General features: G+C 33.0%; 1 protein-coding gene across 2 annotated transcripts; it reads right to left on the reverse strand.

Moving 5' to 3' along the window:
- Positions 1-4,233: 4,233 nt before the first annotated feature.
- LOC127701489 (adhesion G protein-coupled receptor E2-like) lies at positions 4,234-11,799 on the reverse strand. Of its 2 annotated transcripts, XR_007982061.1 has the most exons (3): positions 9,651-11,799; positions 6,333-7,055; positions 4,234-5,282 (listed from the first exon to the last, which is right to left on the reverse strand). XR_007982061.1 is itself a non-coding variant. In XM_052205371.1 (2 exons), the coding sequence occupies exon 2, from the start codon at positions 6,891-6,893 to the stop codon at positions 5,412-5,414; it is 1,482 nt and encodes a 493-aa protein (XP_052061331.1). In that variant the 5' UTR covers positions 6,894-7,055; positions 9,651-9,817; the 3' UTR covers positions 4,234-5,411. The 2 variants fall into 2 exon arrangements, 1 of the variants encoding a protein (XP_052061331.1); XM_052205371.1 differs by having other exon boundaries at positions 4,234-7,055; positions 9,651-9,817.
- Positions 11,800-14,245: the final 2,446 nt, after the last annotated feature.

Genomic DNA, 14,245 nt, shown 5'->3' on the forward strand with positions numbered 1-14,245 from the left:
AATTTTGTGAAGCTTAGGTGTCCAATACAAACAAGGTAAGTCCTCAGATTTGCTGTTCAATGTAATGTTCATTGAAGCCAAGAAGGACTTATGATTCGCCAAAATCTCATCTTTATCAAATGATTTATTTTTGTATGTGGGATTACCTGAGTGCTTATTTATTCCTTATTCTTTTACAAGACCTTCGTAGTAGTACGATTTACGTACAAAGACAATATTATTTGAAGCTTTGTCAGCTGGAATTACAACATGTTTATGGTGAAGAGATAATAGACATTTCACAGCTTCTTTGTCTCTGAAAACGGACTTTGGTAGATCATTCACACAGTTTCTCAACTTATGAATTCAACGTTTTTTCAGAGACCTGATTGTTTTGACCCATTCTGACAAAGTGTCCAGTTCAACTTCATTTCGTTTAGCCAATACTCTGGCAATGAAATCCATAATTATTTTAAGGCTATGGCTCCAATTGATGTGTTGGGGTTCTTTGAACTTAGGACCATGATATATCACCTTTCGGAGATGTTCATGTTGAATTATGTTTGGATGCCCAGTAATAACATGGCCAGATGGGCTGTAAATATAAGGCGAGTGGGAACAGTCACATGTCAGAGATTTTTTGTAGGTATTCTTCTAAATCAAGGTCCTGCAATGCTTGCTTATAGTTAAATCCTTTTGGTGTAACTGTAGGATACAATAGGAATAGACTGATTTTAGAAATAAGTGGAATTTTAGATGTTACCTCCTTGTGTTGAAGAACGTTGCTGATGTTGATTGCATCAATTCCTTTATTAGAAAACTGAAGTGGAAGGAATTTCCTCTTTTCATCATGTAAAGGTTCCGATCTTAATTGGTTGAAAAGACGGAAAAGAGCTACATCACAAATTTCACTGACCAGTTTGTATATTGAAGAACAAGTATTTATGCATCCTTTGTCAAGTGCCTAATCTGTTAAACATTTAAAGATATTAACAGGCAGTTCCGACAGTTCAGTGTAATGTAACCTTAGCGGATGATGAAGATGTGAAAGAAGGTCATCAAAGCTCTCAGAGGGCGATCTAAATTTGGAAGACTTTTTCACATTGGGCCGATGGAAATGTTTTTGCCCATGACTACGCTGGTGTCTTAAAGTAGTATTAAATAAGCTTATTACATTTGCATCACTGAAGGCTGGACTTGATAAATTTTCCACTCCTTTGATGTTATCATTGCAACCATATGGCATTGCAGCACTTAATTCTCTTATCCAGAAATTTTCTCTATCTTTTCGGAAAGGAGTACTTAGTATAGGGCTTTCGGTGTGTTGATAAATTTTCTCGATAATGCGTACTATATTTATCTTTAAAAGTTAACAAACTAGGATTTTCTTCTTTATGTGCTAGGATTTCAACAACACTTTATATTTAGGTACATTAAGGAGTTCCAGAACGATTCCCACAGTCAAATTTTCAATAAAAATAGCTTTGAATAAAACCAAATCACAAATTTGAAGACTCTTTCTATTTCACGACTTAATCGACATTTATTTAAGTGTATAATGCTATTCTAAATTGACCAAATAGCAATGCCTATATTACGGCCGTGGAAATAATGAATAAAACGATTAAAACGAAGCATTTCCATTATTGTTTTTGATAGATTGATGTAAATTATAAGCGTTCTAGCTACATCAGGACATATGAATTTGACTTAAAGTTTGACCGTGTTAGCTGTAATTACTAGTGGTGCGTACTTAGCGTAAATGAATTGACCATACCAGTAGATCTTTTTTTTTTGTGTTTCGAGACCGGATGTGTCCGCAAGATATGCATCTTATGCTATGCATGCATCACCAGGCAAGCTAATCTTGACTTGATACGATCGGGAATATAACACGATTGATAAATTTACAGAAAAAGCAAGGAAATCGATCCCACAACCTCGACGTACGTACTTTGAAAATTTCACCACCTACTTGGGTTGTTCACCAGTATTTTTCCAACATGAACCAATATTGTAAAATAGAGGCGGAAGATACGAAAAGGATAGTCAAACACATAAGTCGAAAATCGAACTGACAATGTCATGGCAAGAAACGAAAATCGAGAGAAAAAACCAAACAAGTCTACAAAAAAATCATAGAAAATAAGAGACTCAATAACACAAACCCCACAAAAATCGGGGTTATCTCAGGTGCTCCTGAAGAGTTTGCAGCTCCTTCTCTACATGTGGCATCCGTTGTGTAGAGTACAAACCTGGTAATAAGTCTCATTCAGTAGATCGCATTCGAGGGGAAGAGGACATGATCGTGGTAACGACAATTGGAACATATATGTCGTTACCTGTGGAACAAATATTCAATAACGGCCAACGTCTGTAAAATTTTCGACGGGAAAGATTATTTATAGCAATGTTAAAGATACTTTCTGTTAGCAGGAACACATATACGTTGATTGTCCTATACTCATGTCTTTCTAAATGATGCATTTTAATATTTAAAAGTAAAATAATAAAACTTCGGAACTCCAAGGAAAATTCAAAACGGAATGTCTCTTACTTTCATGTGTTCTAATTATGAAATTGTATCAAGACTATGTTGCAACTGCTCAAGTAAAGTTGTCCTTAGACTATCATCTCTATTTTCATCAAACACCTTTAGGATTTTCATGTTCAAATATATTTAAATACGTGTACAAACAATTGGTCTCAAGCATTCCAGACGAAATCAACGGAAAAGTTCGGATGTACATGAATGCCAGAAAAGAACATAATACATGTAAAAAATGAAATGGATTGTATTGTAAAGAAACAACAAATGTCATACAGAGCATTTCAAATACTGGTGAACAGTATCCCTCCTAAGATATGTATTGCACTCGAAAGATCGTGTCATATGGAACTGCATTGAGGACAATATTCACCAATATTCATTTAATAATCCTTTGTTATTGTTGGTTCGTGATCACGACAATTTCTTGAAGGTTTCACTAATTGGCTGATGTGTTCACGATTGAATCCAAGATTACGGCGATACTTAACATCAACCTATTAGTACGTGGTATGTTGTTATATTCTAAATACCGCTTCATAATTTTAAAAATACATATGTGGAACGTATCAATAAATTTATAAAGACACATTATAAATCCTTTGCAGACACTTTTTGTGGATGGCCAACAACATACAATGTCAACTAACAAGTACAACTACAGAGCTTGTATATGATATAATATACGTATATATTTGATAAAACCTTGAAGTAGAAGGTAATGATTGAATCGGTCAATGCGACCGATTGTACTCAAGGTGGTTACGACGCATGTGTTTTCCTCGCTAAAACGATATTATACGTGTACATGAATAGTGATGATGTTTTCTCCAAATCAAATTTGACGTTTGTCATTTGTCATTTGTACCGGATATAATATTTTCGTGTCAAGCCGGTGGTTTTTAATAAAGAGTCATAATGTGTCACTGCTGTCCCTAGATTTAAGGTTAAAACATTACTCGATAAGGCAATACAAACTTAGCTAAGATGAGATGTTCATGTTATAAAGCCTTTCTAACTTTTAATGCTCCTAAAGAGTTTAACTGTTTTGATTTTCGAACTTTTGCTTTCGATTGTGCTTGCTGATGGTTAGTCCAGAGGTGCCTATCGTGTTAATTGGAATTGGTGAACGGGGAGTTTTATAGTATATGTTATAAATCATGTCAGTACCGACACACTGACTACTGAGGTGATGATACCGCTGGTGACTACCAGATCATTAAATGAATATTGGTGACTAACAGATCACCAACTCTGGTATCGACCTAGTGCTAATGAATGAAATAAACAATTTATAATGTTCTTCTGTCCTATGTGCTTTTCTGAATTTACCTTCATCAGGAACGATTTAACCTAAACATTTGACATGCGTAAATACACTGTAACGTTAAGAGCTATAAGTCAACACTTATTAAAACGATAATGAAGTTCAATGCGATTTTTTTAAATGGATTGAAGTGTTAACTACATTTCTTTTTTTTTTTGTAATTATGATCGTCAACAATACTTAACTACTTTAACTGATCAAGTCGGCATATGTTACCTTTGCTGTATAAAATATTCTGACATTTATCCGATTCTACTAATATCCGAATACTACTCCTAATTGTTATTTTGACAATTCATGTTGATGTAAAACGAAACAGTGTTCTTTGTTGACACCGTGCATTAAATCTGTACTTTTATTTTTTTTTTTAATTCTTTATTCACATATAAGCTATGAAACACATACATGTAATGCTTATTAAACGACAATGTCATGTATGATGTAGGCAGTTATGAAAAATTAAGTATTCTACATGTAAGTATTTTTTTTTAATTTACACAGTTACACCATTGCATACACACCACAATGTTACACATTAATATTTAGGGTAGTAGAGGGGTATAAACAATAATGATACATAGATAATGCATATTTTAAGATGTTGCTTGTCGTTGAGGGGTGTTATGATTGATCCAATGACATTCCGAACGTAGTGGTGTCTTTCATTGGGCAATCCTAACACTACAAAGGGTGTTAATTGTTATACGAAAGTAAAACAATAAAATATGCATTATCTAACTTACATACCGTAAAAAATATTATTTCAAGTAACATAAATTTATTATAAGTTCATATTCATTAATGGAAAACGGCTTCTACATTTATTGACCAAATGACGATGTAGATCGCCCATTCTACAGACCGTCTCCTCTTCTTGCTACACAATATCAAAATGTCACATGAATATCAGATAAAGCGAAAATAGCTATAATTTTGTTGCACGATTCATTACTGACGATAAAGGGTCCTTGTAGCTATAAAATTTCACACTAAACTTCCCCGCTGGTGTCCCTGCGCTTTTTCTTAAAAATGATTTAAATCGTACCAACTTTTGGAAACGCTATATATTATACAAGATAATTTCCTAACGGAGTGGGGGAAAAAACGGCAAAATTCTGACAGTTACTGTACTAGACCAGTAAATAGTTCAAGTCTGCAGCGTTGTCAACTTATGATTCATAATTTTTTTTCGATTACAAGGCGTGTTTACTAAATTATACATTCTAGAAAATGTCTACTGTCAAAACAACAATTCAAGAAATACATTTGGAATTTTTTGTTGTTGTTGTAATTTTAGACAATACAATGCGATTTAATAAACATTAATATCTAGGTATTATAATACATTCAGTGTTATCAAACTCCTGTAAATCTGTAGATCAGGCTATGAACCAGTCATGTCAGCAAATATGATGCACAGCTTCTTAACTAAATGAAAAAAAAATAATTACATAACGCATCTTACCTGAACGTAATTTTCAAAAAGTTTCAACCGTTTCCATGTTATTTCATTTTATGATGCAAATCTCTGTCTGACGTAGCAGCTGTCTGTTTAGTTCATAGTTTTGTTGATGCCAAATAAGTTTCATTTTTAGTGACATTGCGTGATTCAGAACCAGATTTGATAACAGGTTTATTACAAATTAAACTACGATAAAGAATAAAAACACGTGTGTTGCATATATATGCAACGAAAATATAGACTCCCTGCAAAGCATTTAACAGGGACACAATTATGGAAAAGAATGACAGGGGAAGAAATGAATCTATTATTTGTATTATCCATGAACTGCCTGTTATTGTAAATAGTTTGATGTAAACAGCTAGATTTACTGAATTGTGTTGATAGGAATCATCATTTTTCAATTTTGGAGTCGTTGCAATCGAATGTGCTGAATATATAAAGAAAAAGACGTTTAACAGACACATGATCGTGATTGGAACAATAAATGTTATAATGAAAGATAACCTTTCTGAAATAAAACACATTTTCCCGCCATACCCATACAATTGTTTAACATTGAGGAAATTTGTAAAAAGTATATTCATAATAATGATTATGGCCGGTACCCCAAATGAGTATAGAATGTATAGCAAGAGACGTTTTCGTTCTTCTGATTTACTTCTTTGTCGATAAACAAAATTCCTTTTAAATGTGCAATACATGTGAAAGGAACAAACATTTAAGCAACAAAATGTACATAACCAGAAATAATGAATAAATCCTACCAGTACAATACAAAGAGTTATAACGTGTGTTTTGTTCAAACCAAATTCTAGAAAGGCCATAGCAAAAAATAAAGCAATGACAAGACACATGTTGTTCTTTCCTGGAAGTGTTCGTAGCTGCTCAAAAAGGCAATAAGTAATAAAAGTCAGGAATAAACATAGTAACGATACTATTGTAAATATCAGAATTATTATCTGTAACACACTCATTTCTGAAGAAGCGAACATCATACTTTTAAACGTACTTACACAAATCCTTGGGTTCAGATCTGATCTGGTTAAATAGAAATTGTGATAATCTAAAACGGTACTGTATTGTGGTACATTAAGTAGGTTGTATTCATCGATCGTTACCTCTGTTTTATCTAACTCTATCTGTGGGCACTCAAGCAAAGCACTGATATGAGAGTGAATATATCTTTGAGATTCAGGAATCATACGTTTCGTCTCCAGATAACATTTTGTGATATCAAACTTTCTGAAAGGCACATCGATCGGCAGATAAAGTGAACCATTATCATATTTTACATTGCATTTTATCATACAATTTAGCATTTTATTAAGCCGAAAACAATAATGCTCAAATGAAAATTGTTTTTCTTGGAACTGTAGAAGTTTTGTTTCAATTTCTTTTCTGTTAATAACGACGTTAACGAATAATTTCAAAAATACCGATATATGTAAATATGGTCCAATAAAATTCACATCTGATGAACACGTGGTATTCACTTTCAAAATCATTCTTTCAAGAAAGGGAACAATTGTTCTATTCAACTGTCTGCCTAGTTGAATCAGAATTTCTTTTTTCATTATTTGTAAAAAGTATTGTTGTTTTTTTATCGGAGCTTCAGATTGAACATGAACTCCAAATGTAAGTATATAACCAAGATTAGAAGTGTATGGCAGAAGTGGTATGCACGTCTCATTAATCAATACACGTCCAGGGTAACACACAATATCACGACATTTATCCTGTAAAAGAAGTGTTGCTGTAAATCAGTTGAACAAAGTGACAATTAATATATTGCATTATGATGACAAGGTATTTGTTTCGTTTTTATAGGAAATTCCCACGTCAAATTTCAATTAACCGTTTCTTTTGTAATTTTTAAACACAAAATTCTGGCCAGCTGGTCTCGTTAATATATCTTACATGTATATAACACGTATAACAAATACTAAAAATGCTTAAAACAGTATGTTCACCCCTTAAATAACCTTTTGTGTCGTTTAGTTGATAACTTATGTACGTTCACATCACAACTATTCCAAGTTATGTATATGAATTGCAGACAAAATTCACATTTAAATTAATTAAAAAAATAATTTTGAAATGAAACCTTGAAAAATACCATTATATTATAGACCAATAAGAGTGAATATAAATGGTATATATTTTTTGAATATATACTGAATAAACATCATAAACACCTAACAATTATACCAACACAGCATCAAATATCGAATGTGAACTCAGGTGAACCAGCGGGTCTTAAATTTCTGCTCCAAAAAAGGACCCTTTGTGTTTCGCATGACAGGTAAAAATCCGGTTTCAAGTCTTTTTCAGTAACACGTCATTACCAACGAAAGGCAGACAGTATTATAGTAACGACGGAGCAAATGGGTGATCATCTGTGATATAAGTATTGCGTAACGTTCAACCAATTAATATTCGCGTATGAAAAAAAACTCTTAATACATTAGCTCTGAAATATCGTATGCACACGTAAATAATTACTCATGCACATCCTATAGGTAAATTGTACTGAATTATGCATGCAGCATGAAAAATAATTACAAAAAAGGAGCACAAGTGTAATTCTCTTTTCATTTTGATTGAGTCAGTTGATCAATCAGTTTGTTTGGCTGGCCATATAATGTTACCAACACTGGAACTTTTTTTTCGTATTATTGTATACATGTCTTTTATTGTTCCATATGTTTTATTCGTACCCTATGAAGATAATCAGTTTTTATGCAGGGCTTTCAATGTCCAAAAAAATTAATTTGGAACTTTTCAAGATAGTCTATCAGAATAAAAAAAAATATGAGAAACTGACAGATTTTGCTCTAAAACTACTTACATCGACTTCTAAAATTTGGACTTTGAGGAGGAGAATTCTCATCATCCACCAAATATATATGATTTGTAAACAACGAAAATCAAAGGACGATAACTGTGTTCCCGGACCATCTACACTCGGTAAAAATGTTACAATCGGGAGTAGGAAACAATTGGTAAAATTACAGACCAGGCAACTATTCGGAATAAAGAAAGTAGCTAGTGACTTGAGACATAGATGCACAAGAGTAACGGTTTAGTTGAGATATTTAAACGCCATACGAAGGGGGTAGATGTTATATAACTGCAGAGAAATATGAAGTTGACAATAGAAAAGTTGAAATCATCTAGTTTGTCATATGTTTTAGTTTGAGGTCGTCCATCTGTGTCAATAAAGAGGAAAATATCAAGATATGAAGCAGACTTTATATCGTAGTGGACATTTCATTAATTTCAAGTTCACTGGGATATATGAGATGGAAGCAGTCATTGAAATTTGGATAAATGAGTGACAAGTTATCATTAATATATCCGAAAGTTAAATCAAAGAACTTTGCATATGTTTTCTTCTTTTGTCTTTGAGAAGGTTCTATATGAATTTAATTCATTTCAGCACAGCTGGAGTGCATATAAGTACGAATTGAAATCCTGACAGTTTGTTAAAATATCAATCAACCGAACTTTACAAATATGTTGTCGATAAAAATGTCCAGCATTTCTTACATGTAATTTTTAATGTATTTGTTGCTGAATCTGTGTGGTTCTTCACAAAGTAAGTTTTTTTTTCTACACTTTCAAAAAGAAATTTGTATCAACGATTCATATTATGTGAGAAAAAACTCTGTGTTATATGGCGATGTAGTTCATCTTTCAATTGAGCATTGGGTTGTAGTTTCAAATGTTTGCGAAATTGTGAAGTTTATAACTGATAATTTTAGTGTAAATATCTAGAATTAGTAAGCATTCACAACCTATCGATATATCTTTCTTTATAGCTATTTTTGCAAAATATGAGCATTCAGTATAAATAAGACGGGTGATCTGTGCGCCCTTTTTATGTAAAACGAAAAAAAAGGAGAAGAAAGGACTCGTGATTGATGTAACATGTGTAAGGCTTGGTGTATGATTCCCAGTTTTGCTGTGCATTCCAAGTTCTTTAGTTAGACATTCCAAATAATGATGTTTGCATATCAAAACACCATTGTTTGAGGCTTTTTCTGCTAGAATAACAATATATTTGTCTTAAAAAGAGGATAAAACATCCACAGCATCGGATTTCTTGTAAGGGTTAGATACCGGTGTTCTTATTGTATATCGCAGATTTTGAAAACGCGTCTGAATGCATAACCGAACAGCTTTTATCCATTCAGTTAAAAGAGTTCAGTTCTGGTTTACTTGACTAGCGCTTTATCTATTTTATGGCATAATCCTCAACTGCTTATTTTAGAATGTACATTAAATTTAGAACGCAGTAATAGCATTAATCAGCGTCTAATAAATCTTACCTTTATAGAATCATACACTTGGCTCTGTTCGCATCTTCCTTGACCTAAGCTGTCCGCTTGTTTTTCATATGATAAAAATGAGAACAAACTTCGGAAATAAAGATAGCTATGAGTAGGAGATATTTGCCAACAAGAAGCGTAGCCCACATAATTATTGATATATTCCTTTTACTCTTCATTACACATTTTGCAAAAGATATTCTTATATGGAAGGTGGAAATCAATTTGCGGAAGCTGCCTGCATTTTTGTGGTAAAAGCTTGTCAATAAAATTCCACCGACCAGTGAAATTGCAATGTTGTTTCAGAGCTGGAATTCTATTATAAATCGTATCTTCCAAAGCACAAAATATATTTTTATACTTATTAAGCGATGAATCGTTAATTCTATTGTAAAATTCTAAGCTGGTAGGTGTAGACACAAAGTTCTGACAAGCCCATGAAATATTAGTTTTTCTTTTGGTATAATCCGGTCTAATAGGACATCGTATGTGACAAAAATCTGGAACTAATGTTAATTTGCAACTCGATAAAAATCGAGTTTCAAATAAGTGTGACAAAAAAACATGGAAATATATTGGAATGACACTTTTACATATTAAAGTAAATTTCCATGGTTTGAACGTCAGGAAAATAGAGAAACTGTCAGCTTTTTGATTAGCTTCAGAACTAGTTTTGTGGTTTCTACACATGGCACAGTAAATGTTTTTGTAGTTTGCATTTGATTGTTCACCATGAACTGGAATAGATGAAAACAAATCAGATGACTCTTCTATGTTTTGACACTTGTATGACAAAATTTTAAAATCCATAGCTATATCTTCACATCCGTCATACACCAGATAACCATCTATACACGAGGTTGAGTATTTGAAATCAGCATCGATGCAGCATGGCTTTTTATAAGCAAAGTGGCAACCATCATAACAACCACAATTATGTCTTTCGTCTGCCATTATAATAGATGATATATTTACACAAAAATGACCATTTCCTGTCATAGCATAATAATATGTGTAAATTTCCGTTAGATTAACTCGGTTATTTATCATCAAATGTGTCTCGGAAGACCAATTTGCTTGTGTCTTTAAATAACTATCTATGAATTCAGCGTTAAAAAAATCTATTTCAAAAGTATATTTAAAGAATTTTCCGTTTACCACCTTTTCCTCTATATTGACATTCGCATCAAAATACATAAAAACACGCCTGTCATTTATGTAAATTTGAAAAGGTATTGAATTGCAGAGGTAACAGTAGATATTTTTGAAAGGATATGTTGCTGTTGTTGCACCAAATTTTTTACAAGCTGTCTGGACATTTGGGTAATCTTCATGCAAAAATAATTTCCCTGTAATGTTACAATCTGTTATTACTTCTTCAACTTTTACTGGTGGGTTACATATGTAACAAAAAACATTCTTAAAGTCAAGGAATTTGTTATTGTAATTCAGACATGCCCATTCAATATCTTTGTTGTATGTTATCCAAGAACCGGATACATTACAAATCTTTATGGTGTTGTATCCGTATACTCTAAAGCAACCAACGGTCTTCAATCCAGCTAACTTACTGCTTATTTTACATTTTTTGTCTATAGCTGTTTTGAGTATTTCATCTAAGGATGAAATGAAATTAAAATCTACGAATTCGCCACACACTGAATTAAATAGCCATTGCTCAAATTTACTTTCATTATTACATTGAGTGCAAAATTTATTTTTGTATGTAATCATAGTTTCTGAAGAGGTTACGGGTAGAAATTGTATCTTTTCTGATAGGGTTTTGTTACCCTCACAATTAGCTTTCCAGGAAGAATCTGTATCTTCGGGACAAGTCCCTCTCATCAGAAATGAATCTTCGAATAAGTCACCCGGTTCGTAACTGTGTGAAACGATTAAAGTGTTTGTGCATTCAAGATTGAGAGAGAAAAAAATATCTGGACAGCAGCTTCCATCGAAAATACAGTTTTCATCACAAGAACATTCTGTACAAGTCGATAAGTAGGCTGGAATTTTTGGGGCAAAATTTTTGGTTACATTGCATAGCATATTGCCGCAAATTAGGATGTATTGATCCAAAAGGTAATCAAAATCGGTATCTCCAGCTCCAACTGTCAAAATACAACAGACGAAAGAGAGCAATATCGACTGCATCCTGAAAACAAAATATGTATTAATGAAAAAGATAGACGGATGATATCAAAGGGACATTTAAACTCATAAGAAAAAAATTAAAAACGACAAAAAGATAAACAACAATATACAAAAAACAACATAAAACAAAACAAATATAAACCCCACCTAAAACTGGGGTGATCACAGGTACTCAGGAAGTGTAAGCATATACTGTTCCACATGTGCCATCTGTCGTGTTGCTTAAATAAGTACAAATTCGTTGATAAATTTTATTAGATGTCACATTCGAGGAAAAAACGACAATTTGAACATATCTGTCGTCATCTGTGAAACAAGTATTCCGTAAAGGTCAAATATTTTTTGATGACGTCAGTATAAGTTTCGAAGGGATGACTTTAACTTCGCCACTTAGAATTCTTCGTTCAATAGTTTCCTTGTAAGCAGTAACACTCAGTCAAGGAAATCGTGATAGGGTATGAAAGATGTGGAATATCGTATCGAAAAAGTTCATCAAAGATACCAGGCTTGTAGTTTTTGTTACACCAGATGCCCTTTTCGTCTACATAAGACTCATCAGTGGCTCAATCAGACACGATATTGAAGAGTATTAAAACTCGAAAATTTCTAAAAAGTTGTGCCAACTGTATCTTTATAGCTGGACGTAAAGGTAAAGGATAATGCTAGATTCTTTTCATTCTTCCTATGGAAATCATGTAAGAAGTCTGAAGAGGAGCATAGTTGGTTCCCATGGGAATGCCGATTGTTTGTTTAAAACACATGCCTTGATTGGTTGAAATTTGATCCAAGTGAAAACTTTTACTCTTTTATATAAAAATATATGTTTGCTTAGTATTTTTATAACTAGGAGGGCATTTTCAAAACCGGAAGCTCCTTTTTTGGTTGAAGATTGTATCATGTTATATTCCATGCTATACTAAATGTAAAATGAGGGTTAATAAGTACTTTTGAAAACAGAGAGTGACTTTTGAAAAGCAGAAATGGTTTTTTGTGAAACAATGCTCACATTGTTAGCATTTGTGTACCTAAATCGAAAAGTAAAAAGTTTCTATGTACTTTTTAGAAAAGGTAATTGCGGTGTCACAGATTTGAATTTGATTTTTTTATAAGGTTTTATTTCAAGGGGTCAATTGGTGAAGGCAGTAGATCACTACGATAAATAGTTTCCGAGTTATGACCATTTACGAAATTTCCTGAACGTTTGACATAGAATATCCAGGTAGTAGTTTTTCCTTCAAAAAACATAGAATTCCAAAACATTTTTCACTATTAATTTTGTCTGAATCTCTTTACTTTAACATGTCATTGTTAGTATCGTTGTTACTATCAGCATTGGTCTTTTGCCACGAGATAAGCATTCCAAAGTCATGCATCCATAGTTACTACAAGCACGATCTAATTACTTAAACATCTTATATAAAAATCATGTCGTCCTATATTTTGTTATCGATCAATCTCTGTTTCACGGTGTGAATGACTTATTGCTGATAATCTAATAGAAATTCACATAATACTATGCATGTCCTTTGTTTATGTACAATAGAAACTGTCGCAGACAAATTCAAAGCAAAAGAAAGTCATATATATATAAAACTTCCTAACACCACAAGAAAATTGAGACAATTATTTTCCTTGCATGGAAAGTAATTTGTCAACATTGAGAAGATACTGCACCGTTTGTATGTGTTTTAGGCCTTTCAAATGATCACATACTATAAATTATTACACGAATTATAAAGAAACTAAGGTTTCAACTCCCTCAGGCAAAGTTGACCTTCGATGGATTTGGCTTTTTTTTAGGTATTTTTTATCATATAGCTTTTCCAACTGTTTCGGTTCTTATACATCCTCGGCTTTCAAATATTCGGCTTTGAGCGTTCCTGATGAAGGTAAATCCAGAAAAGCCCTTCGGACGCAAGAAATTATTTAACGTGTTGTTTTCATATTTTATATTAAACAGTTATTGATTGATTCAAATATTTAGTGCATGTTCAGGGTTAGAACAAATTAACAATTAATGCAATAACTGCAATTATAAGGAGTCGACCGGGATGCATGGCGGGAAAAATAGAATGCCAGAGGAAAATAACGGTATATTGGTTAGGAAAAGAAAATAAGCCTTGCAAACCTACGAACGCTTCAAAGAGTTGTTGTAAGGGTAATTAATGTGCAAAGAGTGTGGCACTCACCTTAACATCCCCATTCTGACTGGACGTTGCTGCGAATTTATACATCCAGCAGAGCCAAACGGACGCCCAAATTTGGGAATAGGGTTTTATTACCGGTATGATGAAGACCAAGGGATCACCATATTTCTATACCTCATCTCAACTCTTAGTAAATTGAATGAAACTCACAGATCCAACCAGACGCTAAATGTATTCATTGTATTTTCAGAATCATTATCAAAATTGTTCACTGATCTTCAGAGGTATTGAACT

Source organism: Mytilus californianus, unplaced genomic scaffold, assembly GCF_021869535.1.
Source record: "Mytilus californianus isolate M0D057914Y unplaced genomic scaffold, xbMytCali1.0.p SCAF_5, whole genome shotgun sequence".
Lineage (NCBI taxonomy): Eukaryota > Metazoa > Mollusca > Bivalvia > Mytilida > Mytilidae > Mytilus > Mytilus californianus.

What these genes read in the sequence shown, in the direction of transcription:
- LOC127701489 (XM_052205371.1), bottom strand. Translation starts at nt 6,893, where the DNA reads ATGAAAAAAGAAATTCTGATTCAACTAGGCAGACAGTTGAATAGAACA.